Source organism: Chanos chanos, chromosome 13, assembly GCF_902362185.1.
Source record: "Chanos chanos chromosome 13, fChaCha1.1, whole genome shotgun sequence".
Classification (NCBI taxonomy): Eukaryota; Metazoa; Chordata; class Actinopteri; order Gonorynchiformes; family Chanidae; genus Chanos; species Chanos chanos.
In genome coordinates, this window is record NC_044507.1 from 9906972 (window position 1) to 9925900 (window position 18929).

The window sequence follows — 18929 nt, forward strand, 5'->3', positions numbered from 1 at the left end:
GAAGAGGTCATAAACGCAGGTCCCTGGGGCATCTTTAAGCAGCAGGCTACAGAAGTCAAGCGGAACAGACGCACTGAAGAGAAATGCAGCCACTCCAAACCTGACTCTGTCTCACTGATACCTACCACACCGTACGCAAGTCCCTCTAAAGAGGCATACACGGTAAAAATTTGCATCGATTAAAGATAGTGAGGCTTTTGTTGCTGAACATTTCTGGAAATTATATTTTAACCAATACAAGAGTGTAACATTATCACAACGTGGTCCAGTAATACTCAGTGAGATAAAATTGTTTAGAAACATACTCAAACATACTAAAAATAGTCATTTTGGGAACTTTACCCTTTTCTGCTGTGTGCTGCTTTATTATTTATGGAGAGGTCATTGCCACACAAGATTGTTTACAACATCATACAACAAACCATACAACTATAACAGCAAGCAGGGTGACTCAAAAATGTACGAATTCTCCACTGCACAACATCCTCAGCAGAGAACAAGGTAAACAAAAAAAGAGAAAACCGGCGAACAGAAATAACCCTTCAATGATAAACACATTGGACTATTTTCAGAAACATCGGTTCTGCAATATGCTTAGACACTTTGCCTGAGAGCACATGAAGAACATTTCACAGGAGACATTTCAGTCAAGTGTGCTTGTGTGGCCACAGAACTGCATTCATCTTCATTATAAATTGGAATTAAACTAATTTGAGAGGGAAGGAGATGCTTTAAGAAAAAAAAAAAAAAAAAGTCTTGATGAGAATCCTTGCATGCTCTCCACAGAATGATTCCAACTAAGGGTTATTTAATACAAACATGTCAGGGCGCTCTGCTAGGACAAAAATGTAGGACACAAAAGGCCAATCTATTATTAGTTGGGGAAAAGCTGGGGAAAAGTAGGTTAACAGCGCAAGGTCTGGGAGAAAAACAGGCTGTGCTGTCATAGGTTAATTCCACAACTGTTCATTACCGAATCTAATTAAGAGTCAACGACGTTAAGAAATGTGGTTCACACGTTGTAACTGACAGATGTTGGATTAGTGATAGTATTGGTGTTAAGAATGTGTGAGGTGAGATTATCCTCAACGTCATCACCTCGGCATCTCTAAGGTTCAACAATGGCTTACGTATGGCTCAGCGTCAGAATTAGACATCATCGTGTGACCTGCCTCATGAATGTGCTGTAGAGCTTTCCTGATCTATGCACTATGGAGTAGATGGTCCTCTCTCACAAGTCCATCAGATTAACGTTTCTTCGTCTTTGTCAAAGATCAGCATCGGGCCTAGTCTGGTCTAACAGAAAAAACTACACATCTGTAAGAACACATTTGAATCTCTGTGGTGGAACGAATCAATACTGGGGATATGACAGCATGGTGTATGAGCTGATGATTGAAGTATAACCAAGGCTTTATCCACAAAAGCATCAAAGGGTATAAAAGCCACAAGACATTTATGCATTTCAGCAAACGTAAATCACTTGGAATCTTGGTGGAAATTTACTCATCATCTTCCTGCAGCAAGGGCTCACGGGCTCCTGCAGTTACAATAAATAGAACTTTTTTGTGAGCCTCTTTGCCAACAGATTTAAAATTCCACAAATCTTGTCAAGGTTTTCTCCACAAAAAAAAAAAAAGAACACTGAGAAAGATTACTGAGGAAACAGCCTAGAGATTCTTTGAGTCTAAACATGACAGTGGAGGCCTAAGACAATGTCGATAAAGATGACGTGAACTGAGCTCTGGGGCTTGCTGAGGATGTGCCAGAGAGGTCACGCCGGCCGTGTTAATAGTCACATGGAGCTTGAGACCCTCGACAGATTTATGAGGAGGCTGTCAGTCAGGGATTGGGACTCTGCTGGCCCTACAGCTTCAGCAGGGATTTAACATCGCGCTTCAGTCTTTAGCCAAAGCACACAGGGATGGGAATTTGACTGATCTGTGTCTGTGTGTGTGTGTGTGTGTGTGGGTCTGAGAGAGAGTATGCGTGTATGTCTGTCTGTCTGTGTCTGTCTGTGTTTTTTTATGTGTGTGTGTGTGTGTGTGTGTGTGTTTCCCTCATACAGGAACAAAGACTTGGGGGATGGCTCAAGGTTGTGAGGGCTGTGCAATGAGTGGAAATGCATGAATATATTGTATGCAGTGTGTGTTTCTTAGGAAGTGTGTGTACGTGTGTGTAAGACAGTCACATGACAGAAGGCCCTGTGCCAGCGCATGGCTGCTTCAGCCTGGCAGATTTATTCCTGTCTGTGTGGAGACCACCTTCCAGCAGGATATCGTCTGTATGTCTAAGAGACTGTGTAAGCATGTGTGTGTGTGTGTGTGTGTGTGTGTGTGTGTGTGTGTGTGTGTGAATCTACACGTAAGCCTTCAGTTATGCGTATGTTCACATGTGAGCTAAAGATGACCAAAAGACGAGTGTGTGCAAGTATATGTATGTGTGTGTGTGTGTGTGTGTGTGTGTGTAAAAGGGCAAAGTGGAGATTCTCATGATGTTGTCTGCTTGGCACATCACCGATAGGCACACACACTATGCGTATGATTGTCTGTGTGCGTGTGAGTGTGTGTGTGTGTGTGTAAAAGGGCAATGTGGAGATTCTCATGATGTTGTCTGCTTGGCACATCACCGACAAGCACACACACTATACGTGTGATTGTCTGTGCGTGTGTGTGTGTGTGTGTGTGTGTGTGTGTGTGTGTGTGTATGTATGTGTGTGTGTGTGTGTGCGCGTGTGGTTAAAAGGGCAATGTGGAGATTCTCATGATGTTGTCCGCTTGGCACATCACCGACAGGCACACACACTGTGCATGTGATTGTCTGTGTGCGTGCGTGTGTGTGTGCGTGTGCGTGTGTGGGCGTGTGTGTGCGTGTGTTTGTGTGGGCGTGGTGCATCTGTGGCAAAGGGCAAAGAGGAAATTCTCATACTGATGTGTGTTTGGCTCACAACGAGCATGCAGACACTCACTACCTGGCTATGGGACAAACAAGTGTGTCATTTCCACTCTTCAGTCTGGTCTCTGGCGCTGGGAGAACCGCAGCATCGCTAACCATCTCCATATGTGAGCACAGGATTTGTTATTTAAATGTCTGCGCAAAGACATGTCACCATGAAGGAATGGACTCATGCCTTAAAACAGTATCACACACAAAAATAGATTCCTTAATAACTCCTCTGCACGCAATGTTTGTTCCACTGCACTTTCATATGCTGTGTCTCTCAACAGTAAATAATAATAATAAAAAAAAAATCAACAAAGAGCATGCATGAAAGAAGAACCAAAACAGAGTTAAGGTGCGTTACCAGGCACTGAGGAATCTGATAACACAAAAACTCTATGGAGTGCGTCCATTTGACCATGGGGAGACGGTGTTCTGTCTTTGCCGTCTATTAAATAAACAAACGTGTGCATCTTCTCAATATGGATCTGCTTCAAAAACATGAGTTCAGTTACGGGTACGGTGCAGGGATCCCCCTGTGCCCCGCTGCCATTATGCAGCGTGCTAAGGAATTCAAGCTTTGTCTCTTCTGTCTTTAATCCAGTTTAGCTTGAAATAAGTGGTTTAGCACAACCCACTAGGCGGTATCCTGGCTACCCACACACACCCCTCTCTTTTTGTACTTCAGTTTCAATCAGTTTAGAGATGAAACAATTTAGCTTTTATGAAGCAGGCATGTGAGGATAATATCCTTAGAGATGAAGTGAAAAATAGACCAATTAGAAAAAAAATACTCTCGCTCTCTCTCTGGAAATACTTTTTCTTTAGAATAGTTGGAGTGGAAAGCAGTTTTAAGAAAATTCAATAAAGGCAAACAAAGTGCCAGAAGGAAAGAGCTATTTTTGAATATTCTCACAATTTTAAACTTGTATACTGTTACATATGCATGCATTCTTTGACTGGGAGTTCAATGTAACCCACCAGTCCAGATGTATACAACTCAAATAGGAGCAAACTCCCAGACAAGCAAAGACATCAAAACTGCTCCATATCCATGTCACTTTGTATTAAAACACTATTTTCCCATAAGAGTTATAGCAATAACAAGCCTGATACTTAGTCTTGGTTAAATTACATAGGCAATGGCTGTGTCTTGTTGTTAAGCTTCACAGCAGAATTAAACTGAACATAAGCACACACAAGACTAAACATTCATTCAGTCGTGTATGCGGTTAGTACTTTGAATGCATTCAAATGAAATGCAAAAAAATGATGTCTTAATTTCATCTCACTCAAAAGTAAGTTCAACCTCTCTCTCTCTCTCTCTTTTTTTTTCCTTTGAAATTAAAAATCAACCAGCACTGAATGTTTTGATGATTGCATTAATTTAGGCCAGCAAGAGACCTGATTAATGAGTTGGTCATTGTTCTTATGGTGTGGGTATTGATTGTGTTCATGTTTTTTAGACCAGTAAGACAAGTAGTGATTGGCCAATCGATTTATAATGCACCAGTTATTGGTCTTTCTATTAGATTAGTTATACATGTGCGGATAAAGCCAACACCTGTTATAAGCCCCATAAATTTTCCTTTAAAACCCAAATGATGTTTTATGTCTGGCCATTAAGGTTTCTATAAAATATGTGTGTACTACAGAAATGAAGGCCATAAGTTTAAGTACCAACAAAGCAAAAGATGTGGACACTCAAGATCAAAAAAGGATTTAGCCACAGCACCTGGATTCTTAAGCCCCTGATGTGAGAGACCTCTCAAATAACACCACATCACTTTCACCTCGGCCTAAGCCCTCTGTCAAGACCGAGAGCTCAAGTCAACCAGACACAGAGCAGAGATGAGTACAAATTAGCCTCAGATAAACAAGAACATTTACTAGATCTCAAACATTAAAGATAAGCTTAGTAAAACAAATCTCTGTGCTTTCAAGCCATCAGTTTCAAGCACCAGGCTGAAAAAACTAAGTGAGCCATTTAGCTCTCATGAGGAAAGTTTCTTTTTGAAAGCATTTATCAAATTGTTACTCTTATTTTAATAAGATAATAATATCCATTTCCTAATTTTAACAACATTATAGCAGTGACATCACATGATCTCACAATTAATGAGCTTTTCAGAAGACAGTATGTGTACAGACTGATTAAAGGATTATGTCCCTTAGATGAACATTGTCACGTTAAGCAAAGACTGACCATAATATCGAAGGGGAGTTGACCTCATAGTAAACCTCTCCAGTGGTCAAGAGTGAAGTCAGGTCAGAATTTCATATTGTAAGTTTTCTTTGGATGGCTATCACTAAAACAACAGATCCAACAACAACAAAAAAAACAAGAACATGCATTCCAGAACCTTCCAAAACCCGATATTCCACCAATTTGACACAGTGTTCCACACGACATTGCTTTTACACCGACTTCCTTCTCGCCTCCGAAAAAAAAAAATAGAAAAGAAAAGAAAAGAAAAAAAGAAATCCCCTACAATGACTTGGCAATAAAAGATTTGAATCGATGTTATATATATTTTTTCTTTTTTGGGGGGGTGGTGGGGAGGTGGGGGGCCCATGGGACTTTTTTTTCCACAGACATCATCAGAGGACAAAAACTATGCTTTCATCAGCAGAGATCAATCTGAGGTCTACAAAGCAGAAGAGGTCCCAGGTTAAATGCAGAAGAGAAAAAAAAAAAAAATCAAAGGAATAAAGCTCATTTAAAGCGTGAGTCTCTGTATCCCACAGTAATTCCTTTGTCATCAAGCTTGGCTGCATATTTGAATCCTCTTTGAGTTAGCAGGGTATTTCCTGCACTGAGCAGAATGAGAAGGTGATGTCTGAAGCAAAAGCGTGATTGTTGTGGCTCAGACTGGAATGTGTTGAATTATGCTAGTCTTCTATGAATTGATTTAGGGAACCTGCCAACTGCAAAAACAACCCCCCCCCAAAAAGAAAAATCAATGGCAAAAACTTCTGAATTTTCTCGGTACAACAATTCAGCTGCTGTTTCACTCTGCCTTGAAAGGATGAAAAAACACACACAAATACCAAACTTGTCAAATAAACAGCAAAATCTATGATCATAAGTGAAAGATTTCTTTACAAAGAACAATTCGACTTTTAGATACATAGAACTTTCATACTGTTATATAGTATTTAAGTGGAGGTTACAGAGTATGAAACTTCATATTTCACAAACAGGAGAACATTAAACATCCGACAAGCCAACGATGATAGGGCCAACTGCCATTCAAAAAAGTCAAGGATAAAGCCACATTGGCCGCAGGTTTGCTTACTTTCTAAACTGCTCTCCACATCTCAGCCAGATCAGCAGTCATAACGTATCATGCCAGTATCAGTAGGATAGAGAGAGGGGTCACTGCCTTTACCAATACACGGGTGCGTTAAAGGGTTTTTTTCCCGCAGCAGCCAAAACAAATACCTGCAGCTATGTATCATCATTAACCCAAAACATTCTATATGACCGCAAAGCGGAGTAAAAGACCATGGAACCCAAATGTAAATAAAGCGATGAGAATAAGAAACCTCAATCTGTTCAAAATCCAAAGTGTTTCACTGTCGATATTTATTGTGTGAGACCGCAGAGGGGGCCCCTAGCCTAAACACGCAATTCCTAAATCTTATTCGTTTTGTTTGCCATTTATTTAGCCTGGACATTTCTGCTTGCCCCTGTGAGTCTACGGTTCCAGGCTGCTGGAACGAGATGCTGATGCATGCTTTCGGTGGATGAGGGAACTGAGGAGAGGGACTTGCTTGGAATTCGATGATAATTTACTCTGATCCGTCAAGGCAACGTGAATTTAAGAGGTTTGAAAGAACTGAGCGTACCCGATCCTTCTCAGCTGGCAACACCGACTCAAGGAGAGATCTTGACCAGTTACCCTTACCCCCCATTCTTACCTACGCTAATAAGGCACTTTATGATAAATTGTGAGAATGAACAGAGGAGACTTGAGGTGAAAACAGAGTGCTTAACTTTACTCCAATGTCAGCAGGTCTGTCAGAAACTAATGATGTGAAATTGCTTTTCACTTTCACTGAGAACAAACCTCTCTGCTGTGTGGTTTATAACACAGTCAGACTCGTTCCATTTCACCGCATTGCAGTGACAATGTATACTAACTTAAGAGCTGTTTGTATTGGCTTGTTCTTGACCAGAGAAAACATACTGAGAGTGAGTGCTACGTGATGAGTTGTGGGATGTGGCAGTCTATCACCGTACATACATTCAGTGCCACAGAATCTAAATAGCAACGGAGTAAAAGGTTCATTATTGTAATGTTTTGTATCTAAAACTGTACTTAAACAAAACACAAAAGATGTGGTCTGACAGAGACTGTTAACACTAGGCATACAGAAGCTACTGTGGATGGCCGCACATAGCTCCTTGTCCTCTTCTGCCAGCTTAATCCACTTCACCAATGGCAGAGGCCAGCAAACCCTTAGCCAGTCAAGTACTCAAGTCCAAACCAGGCTACGCTTCATTTACAAATGGTTATGCACAATACACACTGTCCATCAAGAGTCCTAATTCCAAGTCAAGTCAAATACAAACTTCCTTAAGGTCTGAAAGAAAAATGTCACCATGACTGTTAAAAGCTGACCAATGTACAAACCTAAAAAGAGGTTAAATAAGAGTTAAGAAAAAAAAAAAAAAGATTTGTATCAGTTCAGAAGTAGGTTGTAAACAACATGACAATTCAGCAATATTCAGTGGCTAACGTAGGTAAGGGATGATATAGTTCATGCTAACATCAAGTCACAATTTTTTTTTTTTTTTTTTTTTTTTTTAGCAAAAGTGGATTTATTTTTCGGGATCTAATAAGATTTTTACAAGCAAATACAAAATCACGTATGCAGTCATTCTTGAACATATGCTCACACCGACTTGCAGAAAAATCAGTGAATATCACTGATGATGAAACATGAAGAAAAATAACATGCAGTATCATTTCACACATAAGAATCCTAATGGAGAGTAACCGGCTTTTGACCATTAGCATGTGTGGGCTAATTCTTGATTTGTATCCTGTGCTCAGTGACTTGTAAGAATAATGTCAGTTTCACAGCTTAATCGCCCTTCTTTGAATATCAATGGGCTGAAGAGTGCCCTTCTCAAAGAGGTCACGGCTCAGTCATTGGCTACAACAAAGCATGGAAAAACAAATCGTGTGGATGACTGAGTCCGCATGCTAATCAGGCTGGCACAGTCTCATCCCAACTATTAATCAGGTCTCAGCAGAGGGACCTGACCCTACAAATGCATTACCACATATTTCTGTGAATATTTGTTATGACTGATTGCACCTGACACTTCTAAAAGTTAGCCACCAACGTTTTCTATATTAAAAGATAATCCCACATTTAAACATTGGCGTAGCGAGAACAGTTTCATCTATGTACAGCGCGACTGTAAGCATAACTGTCATTCTAGCCACATAATTAATGTATCCAAAGGCTTTATACGTTGATGAAGCTGGCAATGAGAAGACGTTATGAAAGCCACAATTGATCCAAGCGGGCTAAACCTGATTTTGAAAAGCCAGCGACGCAAAGTCTCCTCATGTAAAACAGAGAGGTTCCGTGGGATGAAAGCGTAGCTGCTGACTTTGTGAAGAGGAGTCTGCCAAAAAGATAAAGTGAGAGAAAATAAAGACAGGGGAGAAAAAAAGTAAAAGGAGAACTCTCCTGTGTGGAGTGTGGGAATATTTCAACCATGACTGCCTTCATATCCCAACCCCTCCCAACCCCCCCCCCCCCACCCCGCATCCTTGGGTTCTTGTCTCTCTTATAGCCTTGGACTCCACTTTGAGCAAGATAGCTGGTTATTGGCTTCAACAGTCAGCCTTCTTCCAGATTACAAATGGATTAAGTGAGAGCAAATAAATTCCCAGATGTGTTGGCTGGAGATTCTGAAGGTTGTTGTGATAGCGCTGTATGGTTGGTTCTGCTATATAACTTAAGCTCATTGTTTTTGGAAGCATAAGGCATTGTGTTCTGGAATCCAATGACTCTTTCAACCAACAAGCATGCACGCACTACCTCAGGTCAAGTGCATCATCTCATAGCATGGCCAACAATTTTTATCTTACAGTCACAAAAGTCGGTTTGATTTCACCAAATTAAGTGTTATCGGTGTACTCTACGACAAAAACACATACTGGCATGTAAGCGGAACTAGGGAAAAACATGCCCGCATGGCCCGCTAATGTGATGAAATACATTCAGACTATCGTCTGCGGAGCATATATAGTTTTCTTTCCTCTTCGCATTTCCATGTCACACTGTATATTGCTGCTTTGTAAACACAAACAGATGGGAGGGGGTGCTTGATTAGATCAGCGCATTATATCACTGCTGAAATAGCATGTGCTTGATTCCAGGTTTTTACATTGTTACAAGTGGAGCTCTTCCCTACTGAACAATATTTGCATTCTTGTTTGCTGGCAGACAGTCTACTGTGGCTTCGCTACAACGCTAGGTTAATTATTCCAATGTGTCGCATTGAGCAATGAGAAAAGAGAGTTGAGATTGCTTGCTTTCTCCCAAATTACCAAGCAAACAGAGAGGGCACAACATGCAACTCAGCAATATATCTGAGAAGGAGACAGAGAGAGAGAGAGAGAGAGAGAGAGAGAGAGGGGAGAGAGGGGAGAAAGGGGGAGGGTGAGAAAAAGACAGAGAGAGAAAACAGCTGCAAAGTATCATTCCGCCTTTCATGTCTCCATTAGCATAAACAACACAATACATGTGTCTAATCAAAGAGAGGTGGTGGGAAAATAAGTCAAATGACTATCCAGCCCTCTCATTTATCACTAATCACAGTACTTAACTGTCACATTTGTTAGGAAAAGGTTCAAGTCCTCACTAAGGCAGGGTAAACAGAAGATGGGGGGATGGATACACATGTATGAGACCGGGGTACATACAGAGGTCGGTGGCAAACCGGCCCGTAACTGGAAAGAGCCTCCGTCTAAGCTCCATCTAGAATGGCCTGAGAGACTCTGTTTAAGAACTAATATGTTCAACTGAGTCATTCCTATGTCAGGATCTGAGTCTAGCTCACCCCAGTAAGACTGGCTTACTGAAGAGACAGTTTGTTGTGTTAGTTACTACATGTGTTATTAATATGTCCAACAAAAAACCAAAACTGAAAGCAGACACAGTTTTGCTGGTTGCAACGACCTACTAAGGAACCAGATCACAGAAAATTAGTATTAACAAGAAAAAAAAGAAAAAAAAAACGATTACGGTTGGCTGGAAAACTTTACAGGTTGCTTTTCCACAGATAGCACATTTGGTTCACAGTTCACTGACAGCGCAAAAAAAAAAAAGCACACTGTAAAGATGGAACATTGCCCTGTGAGAATGTTGCAGACGTGTTGAAATGCCTGAGGAGAAAGCAGTATGCCCACATTGACCTTTCTAATAAGTCTCAAAACACCATCAGACTCACTTTGCATAACCATAGCAGACAGCCAATCACATCCACTCAGCATCCAAGAAAACCAATCAGACCACACTGTCACTGAATCGTTTGCCATACACAGGTTCTATTAAATGCTCTAAAAATACTCCTGCATTGTCTACTTTAAAACGATGCTGAAGTGATGACAGCAGTCACCGCGCCAACTGAACAATGTGCTCAGGAGCAATTTGAGTGTAAGGCATTACAGCAATTAGAGTCTCGGCATAGCAAGTCCAGGGATCACATCCGAATTCATTATGTTAAAAACTCTGCTTCTTGAAAAGAGGGGGGGGGGGGGGGGGGGGGGCAGCACACAAGCTGATTTCCTTTTTTATAATGTCTCCGCATCCAGTCACAAACTCTATTCTCATAATATGACTAATCTGGTAGAATTTACAAGAGCACAGTTATTTTTAGCAGACATGCTGATTACCATGCATATTAAAGACAAAGCAGACCATTTTAATCATCATAAAATCAAAATTTAGGCAATAGAGAACTGTTTATGACTGACAAAATTACAAATCAATTTTAACACTAAACAGAAAGAAAATCAATAATAATAATAATAATAATAATAATAATAATAATAATAAATATATCACAAATGAATAAATTAATAGATATATATAGATATTAATTCTTTTATTTAACATCAAGAGTTGAATACAAGTTTCCAAGAGTATCTTCTCTGTTCTTGATATGCAAAGGTATCTGGACATGGTCCTTTAAAAAAATAATGACAGAAACAGCTGGGAATGATCCAAATAGCATGGATTTCTTGGCCATTATGTGATGTGATCGCTGTTTCCGGGTTGTGCTAACAGTCCAGAGCCCAGGCAGAAGAGCAGTTTGCTCAGACGCACCAACCACACAACCCTATATTTAGAGCCTGACAGCTCACTGGCTCTCCTGCTGCACAGTACCTCCATTCTCTTAAGTGCAAAACTATGGGGGAAAAAAAACAAAAAACAAACACTGCTTCAATGCAAGTGTTCTCACATACGGATCCAAAACTGAATTGTTGTTGAAGTAAAATACGGAACGAAAGACCAGAAAAGAATAAATAAATCACATCCACTCTGACTCAAAGTGCCAGGATGAGAAAACGCTGTTTTGTGTAGAGCATTCCATTTTCTTTCTTTCCCTCTCTCTTTCTCTCTTTTGTTCTTCTTTTTTTCTGGTTTTCTGATATTTTGAGAGAATGATTGAGAGACTGTACGTGTCAGGGTCAAGGCTTAGACAGTCCTTGAAAGCTTTTCTACAGCGTGATGTATTGCAGTTGGGAGAGGCTAGACTCAGTTCAGCCTCCAATGGTAAATGCTTTCTGTTCAAAAAACACAGGCAAATAAAAGACTGTACACTTCTCACGATGAAACAACCTTAAAATTCCACTCTTTTATTTCGCTCTGCAAAATAAACAAAATAAATTTAAAAAGCAAAGAAGAAGGAGCAGTAATTCTGAATGTTAATTTGAACTCCAAATCTCATCAATAACTGAAATAAATCCAGAAAAAAAAGGGGGGGGGGGGGGGGGACACTGTAAGAGATCTATTCTCAGATAGGGTTCACATCGCAACCATGAACTTGATAGTAGAATTGCTAGAGTTCAATGCAGTGTATGTTGGCCCAGGTGGCAGGCAGGTGTTCCAGGGCAGGGGCATTGACTGCATGTATCCACACTTCATCACATACTGACAGTAGCCATTAGAGCATATATCAGCCATCTGTTAGCCTGTGTGTAGAGAACAGCACTGCAAGGACACGCTATGTATTCCTGTCTGCCTCATCACACCAACAATCACTCCCAAAGCGCTGTCTAACACAACCTTGAATTACTGCACAGTCACCTAGGCGTTATCCCCAGCGGGAAATTCCCAAAATGGTTCATCTTCAACCCAGGGTTTTTATCCCAGGAGATTCCATTTGACACGAACAAAGGGAGGACATGCCCTGTCATGCCCTGAGGACTTGTCCCCCAACTGGTAACTAATGGTGCTCAACATGTGTTCATGGTCAATCTAAATGACTGTCCGTAACTGAGGACTTCAAGCATTTGTAGATTTAGTTCTGGTACATATTATTAATAACTGTGTTAGAAACACTAAACATAGTATGAGGTGAGATGTCTTTGAGAGTCTTCTTACAGTAGAACTTTCAGTTGCTTTCAAGGAGGATTTTGCTAAGATATGTGAAATATTTACGGGGATATGAACAGACTAGATTTCAGTTTGCTGGACAACTACAGCTGACTAAAGTCAGCACTGTTTAACAGCAATATTTCTAACTTTCCTCTAACTGGGTAATCCTGACGCCAGACAGAAAGTTAACCATCTTACTGAAAAGGTCTTGATTGGTAAAGCATCCTCTAATTATCTGTTCAGTGGTTAGCAATTCTTTTTGTCTATCAGAGCTGAATTATATCCAGATTAACGCTGGTTTACACAAGGGGTGGTATGGCCTCAGAAACATTTAAAATGCCACTGATATAATTCTCATGGTTTATGTTTATTTTATCATAGCTGTATAAATAAGCAAGCCTCACCGTGTTTACTGTTTTTGTTTTGGTGCGCAAAATTTTGCAAGAGGTATCATTTTGTGGAGACAGGGCATTTTAGGTCTGCTCTATAACAATGGGCCTGTACCAATTCCAGGCCATAAAACTGAGACCAAACTTCAACGGGTAACCATTTATTTCGTGTACGTAAAATGTTTACTTTTGTGTTTATGATGAACAACTAGCTTTTTTCCCCTTGTGTTTTTAAAAGCTCTGGTCTAAATTTTTTTTGTCACAATACTCCTCGTGCATTTACTTTATAGCTAACCAACAACGTAATTTGCAGTGTGGAAAAACAACAAAATTGCCAAGTCCTCAGGAAAGACAATTTACTGCACATAGCTAATGAATAAACAGTGTGAGGACACAATGCAAAAGCCACAGTGAGCTAGCCAAACTAGGTGTTTTAATTGTATCTGACTTTAGTATCTGTTATTGAAAATGAGCCCATTAACCAGTTCAACACAGAAAACTGTCCAATAAAGAGGCATTTTTCCACATATAGCTAAACTGATTACGCAACAAATGTAATAGCTTCCAGAGATGTTCTATGTGACTGCTAATAAAGACTTACTTTGGAGTAATGCAATGAGTACCTGTAAGTGTTACAGCATCTTTTTTTTTTTACTTTCTACAAGAACTACTACAACCACTAAATGTAAGGAAAAATGTAAGAAAATGTGGAAAATGTTCTTTTTTAGCTCCTAAGCACCTCATATGTTATTAACAAAAGAAGAAAAGATTACAATAGATTTACACACACACACACACACACACACACACACACACATACACATACATACACACAAATACACACACACACACTGGAGTGACACTGAATCTACTGCAATTTCACAATAAAATTTTGAATTTTGTTACAAGAGGAATATTTCAGCGGTTGATGTTAATCTAAACCATCTCAGCAGGCGTGGTGATGGCTGACTTTGATTGGCTGTAGGAGTATAAGGATTTTTTAAAAGGGTGAGCAATGACCAAAAGCATTCTAAAGTTCTACCAAAACTCTCAATAAAAATCCCCCAAGAGCTTAAGAGAAAGAGGCTGCCAAAAGTGCTTAGATCAGGGCTCCCCTTTAACCCAACATGTGCTAATACACTTAAGTTTGCCCAAGTCTCTTTCCTCAGCTTGTCGTCTTCTTAAACATGAACACAAGTGAACACGAACACACACACACACAAACACACACACACACATACGCACATATGCGCACGCATTCTTTACCAGCTAATGACAAAGGTGCTAATCACCATAACTTTATCAGCATATCAAATGTTGATGACTGTTATGTGTTCAGTTCAACAGTCAGCAACAACCAATTCTTACACACCTGGGCTAACTGTTAGTAGTAATAATAATATCACGGAAATGTTTTATGTGTGTCAACACTTTCACATAAAGCCACAAAACAGGGCGCTAACCATTGTTTATCACTCCCACAGTAAATGTATAAGATGTTTTCAAATCCAAGGCTCAGCTGAATTAACAAGGTGAAATCATCATGATTAAGGAAAAGAAAAATAAAAGACAAAAAAACAAAAACAACAACCAAAAAACAAAAAGGATTTCACACTGAACGTGCCTGTCAAGTCATCCTAACAGACAAATAACTGAGAGATATGGGAGGTGGTTTAAAAAAAAGAGAGAGCGAGAGAGAGAGAGAGAGAGGAGTCATTAGAGGCTGACAGAGACAAAGAGCATTAGCATGTGAATGCGTGCTCTAACAAATCAGTCCCATATACAGCTTGAATCTGAAGCCGGATGAATTTAAATGGATATGTGGTTGAGAACAGCAATTTTACCATCAGCAACAACAACAGAAACAACAGAAAGCAATAAAACCTGATGAAATATGAAGGATTTCACATTACATGTTTGGAAACAGATTTGGAACAGTCATGAGAGAATGTTTCTTGCTGTTATGACGGATAGCAGGTGTTCTTAATGCAGGAGCGCCGAACATAACACTGCATACCTCTCTCTCTCTCTCTCTCTCTGTCTCTCAACCAAAACTGCCAAACACTATCCAGTGAATCATAAAGTGATTCAAGCAACTCTGATTGACTTGCATGACTTGACATGGTTGGAATAGGTTCCTCCAAAGCCTCTGAAGAGTTGTCATGCAACTGAACTCAGCTCCCACTGAGCCAAAGTAAATGATACCAGCAACTGGACAAAGCAGCAAAACACAGATAGGCCAGTTGGTATTAATCCCTTGTGTTATTTCATTCTGCAGTACACAGAGGTGAGTAATATCCCAGTTATCCTCTATTACTGGCATAAAAATACACACGGAAATCAAGAGGATGTTCATTATGCTGTTCAAATATGTCTGTATATATCCCCGTGGCTTACTTATACCACCACATGTTCTAAGTGGCACTTCATGAAGAGGCCAGAATTTACTGCTTCACATAGAACAATATGCATCACACCAGCTTTAAGGTCATACATAGGCAAGTGGCTGGGAATATTACACCTGAAAGAGCTTCAGCGTGTCAAACTCACTTCATTTAGCAGTAGGGTTCTGTTTTTTTGGGGGGGTTTTTTAATTTTTTTTTTTCCTCCTCACACCGCAGAGAGTCTATGGCCAGGCCATATTCACTTACAACAGACATGATGACACTGGGTAAAAATTTACAATAGATCTAAAATTCAAGCATAATGTTATGAAATGCGAACCGTAAATCAGACGAGACATCCATTTTATGCTCATTGGATATGAAGTTAAGTCTTGTCAAACCAAGAGATTCCACAAAGGACCTAAAAACCCATTTCATCTATCAAAAAGTCATTTCATGGCTTTTTTCCCCCCACAAGTGAATACAGAATGCAACAGATTGTGTTTATTATGAGATGATGACAGCTTAGCATTAACTCTTTAATGCCTTGTTTTAACTTTAATCAAAAAGCATTTAGCCTTGTCCCTTGTTGCTTTCGAAGGAGCTCTTTTGCCTCAGGAAGCAGATTGTCTCAGAGCATAACACCACTAACATTTCATCGCATAATTTATCTTATGGCCTGGGTCCCACTCGGTTTATTTATTTGTGTTCTCTTCTGAGGATATGAAGTTTTCACAAACTGTAATGTTTACATGGTAATTCTGGCTTTGCGGAAAGTTACCCCTCAGGCCCTCCATTCGTTCGTCATATATCAGAAAGACATAGTTTCCCCTCATAGAGGAAAATCTGGTATCATTTGTCTTTTGACAAAGTGATAATCCCACTAAACCATTCCACGGTGTTAAAATAATTGTGAAATCATGAGCGGGGAGGTTCTGAATGCATAGCATGTGTTAAGCACAAATCCATATTGAGCGGCAGCTCACAGATTTCAATGTAACTAGTCTATGGTTAAATAACCCTTATAGCCTAGGGGTGGTGGGGGGCGGGGGGTGTTAGGATGTATGGCTAGGCATTGAAACAGGCTGTGGAGAGATGTCAGATATGAAGCATCATCTTCCTAATATGCCCAGAGCAAAAAAGCCTCATGACCTGTCCTGCCCCAGACATGCTATTTAAGATCCTGTCTGCGTTAGACAGTGGCTGACCTTTGGTACAGAGGACAAAGGACGCCAGATAAGGCTTTATGTACAATACTGTCACACTGACAGGCAGACTAAGTAAAGGCTGTTTCTTATTTTTATTGTGAAGAACATTGAGACGTCTCCAGCCGGCAACACACAAACAGCTGTGTGCATGTATGTATGTATGAATGTATGAATGTATGAATGTATGTATGCATGTATGCATGTATGAATGTATGAATGTATGAATGTAAGTATAAACTCATACACAGACTTCTCCACCATGGAGAATGTGTATGTTAAGGAATAAGACTGTACCATTGGGTCCTGAAGCCCTCTCTAACCTTTAGTCACATTAGTGCACATGTCGTGTTCAATTTGTGCTGATAAGCAGAGGGTTAGGGAAGTCAGTATGTTTTAGCAGCAGATGCTAAGTGCTCCTGACAAGGCAGCGTTGAGGGAAAAGTCGTCTAGATGGCTGCTCACTACAAAAAGAGATCTGTGTGCCAATGACACACTTTCACCATGAGAAATGCATTTGTTTTAGAGCCTTCCCATTGATTTTGAGACTTCTTTCTCACCCCATGTCTCTTTTTTCTCATATTGAGATATTCACTGGCAGTGTCCTTGATTAATCACTACCCTAACAAGCATTTCATGTAAACATAATCCATCAGCTATAATGGGCCTAATTAGAAAAACATTAATATCAATCATTTTCTGCCTGCTAATGAAACAAATGGATAATTAAAGAACGATTACCAAACCATGCAAAGTTTATTTGTTTGCCAACTGCAGAAATACTGCATTAAACCACAGGGACAGAGACTGAGAGAAGTTTACTTTCTCAGACAGCCAATGAGAGAAGTTTACTTTGTAATTTATCGGGTCATATAACTGTTTAGATAAAAGGGGGGGGGAGAGGTCCCTTCAGCAGGGTTTAGAAGATTGACATTCAGTGACCTTGCTATAATCCTGCTATGACATTAGCATCACATAGACTTTTTTTTTTTCCCCCCTAAATCACAGTCTGGCAATGAAATGAATATAGCTTAAAGCCCATATTCAGGCTTTCAGATGCGAAAACGCAAACACAGACTAGATGCACATAAACAGAGCTAGGCCGGCACTTTTCCTCCCTTTGCCCTCCGTGCTCTGTATATTTTTCTTGCTTTTCTGGGTGAAAAATAACAGTTCATTCTGAATCAGCCTGCTGAACTTACAGGGCAAAACGATTTTCAAAGGAAAAGCAAACAGTAAGCACGCACGCTTGCTAACACAAACGCAAACACATACGCATGCGCAGACACACACACACACACACAAACAAACACACACACACTCACAAATCCCCGCACACACACACACACGTATCAGCTTTCTGACCGCACGACTTGTGAAAATTACACAAGACTAAGAAATCTGACGCACGTGTCGTTATGACGCGGCCGCGTTTTGAGAGAAGAAGAAGAAGAAAAAAAAAAAAATGTTTACCTTATAGAGAAGGCTGAAGACCTGACGCAGCTTGAGCCGGTGAAAGACAAAAATGTCGTAGAGCGCTGCCACGGCAAGCACGGTGACCCCTTGCTCTTTCCACAGCATGCTGCACGTGGCGCACAGCAGACAGCCCAGCAACCACGCCCAGCCCTGCCAACGACCGTGCCCCGACCTCAAAGCGCAGTGCTGCACGTAGCAAAACAGAGCCAGGAGGAAGAAGAGGGCAGCGCCCACGTCAGCCCTCCCCACGACGCCCGCCACAGCCTCGGTGTGAACGGGGTGCGAGGCGAACAGCAGGCCGGCGATCAGGATCCAGTAGTCGTTACCCAGCAGCAGGCGGGAGTAGTTGGTGAACAGGCCGGTGACGGCGCAGTGGAGGCACACGTTGACCAGGTGGTAACCCCACGGCTCCAGCCCGCCCAGGGCGTAGTTGAGGCGGAAGGAGAGGGTACAGAGAGGCCTGTAGGATTTGTGGCTACCGCTGTGCGTGAGGAGCGTCCCCCAGAAGTCATCGTAGAAGATGTTGGTCCACGGGGTCTCGGGGAGTAGGTCCTGGTTGGTTTTGATAGCACGGCTGTAGGTGGAAAGAAGGAGAGAGGTCAGGGAGAGGAAGAGAGCGGTCTGAAAATAACTGCCCTTTGACCTTGCCTTTAAGCATTGATGTGAGGGCTTAGTCTTGCATTTCGATTTAGTGTCAGGACTCAGGCCAGGTAAGAACTTCTGAATCTCGGAGGACATGGTTCATTCTTGTGTGTTCATATAAATATAGGCAGTACTTGAATGTGAAGTCAGATTTCCAATGAAATAGCATGAGGGAAGAGGCTGCTTTAAAAGACTCATTTAAAATTCTGCTTTGATGAAAAATATGTTGCTCTTCACTTTATATTAATGTGGAATTTACA

The 18929-nt window shown here is 40.8% G+C and overlaps 1 protein-coding gene across 1 annotated transcript in view; it reads right to left on the reverse strand.

The window, feature by feature from the left end:
- tmtc2b (transmembrane O-mannosyltransferase targeting cadherins 2b) overlaps positions 1-18929 on the reverse strand; it is an 83970-nt gene that overhangs the window by 25148 nt on the left and 39893 nt on the right. Inside the window, exon 2 of the mRNA XM_030790622.1 lies at positions 18025-18601. Coding sequence (XP_030646482.1) covers positions 18025-18601 — 577 coding nt within the window. The remainder of the gene's footprint in view (positions 1-18024; positions 18602-18929) is intronic.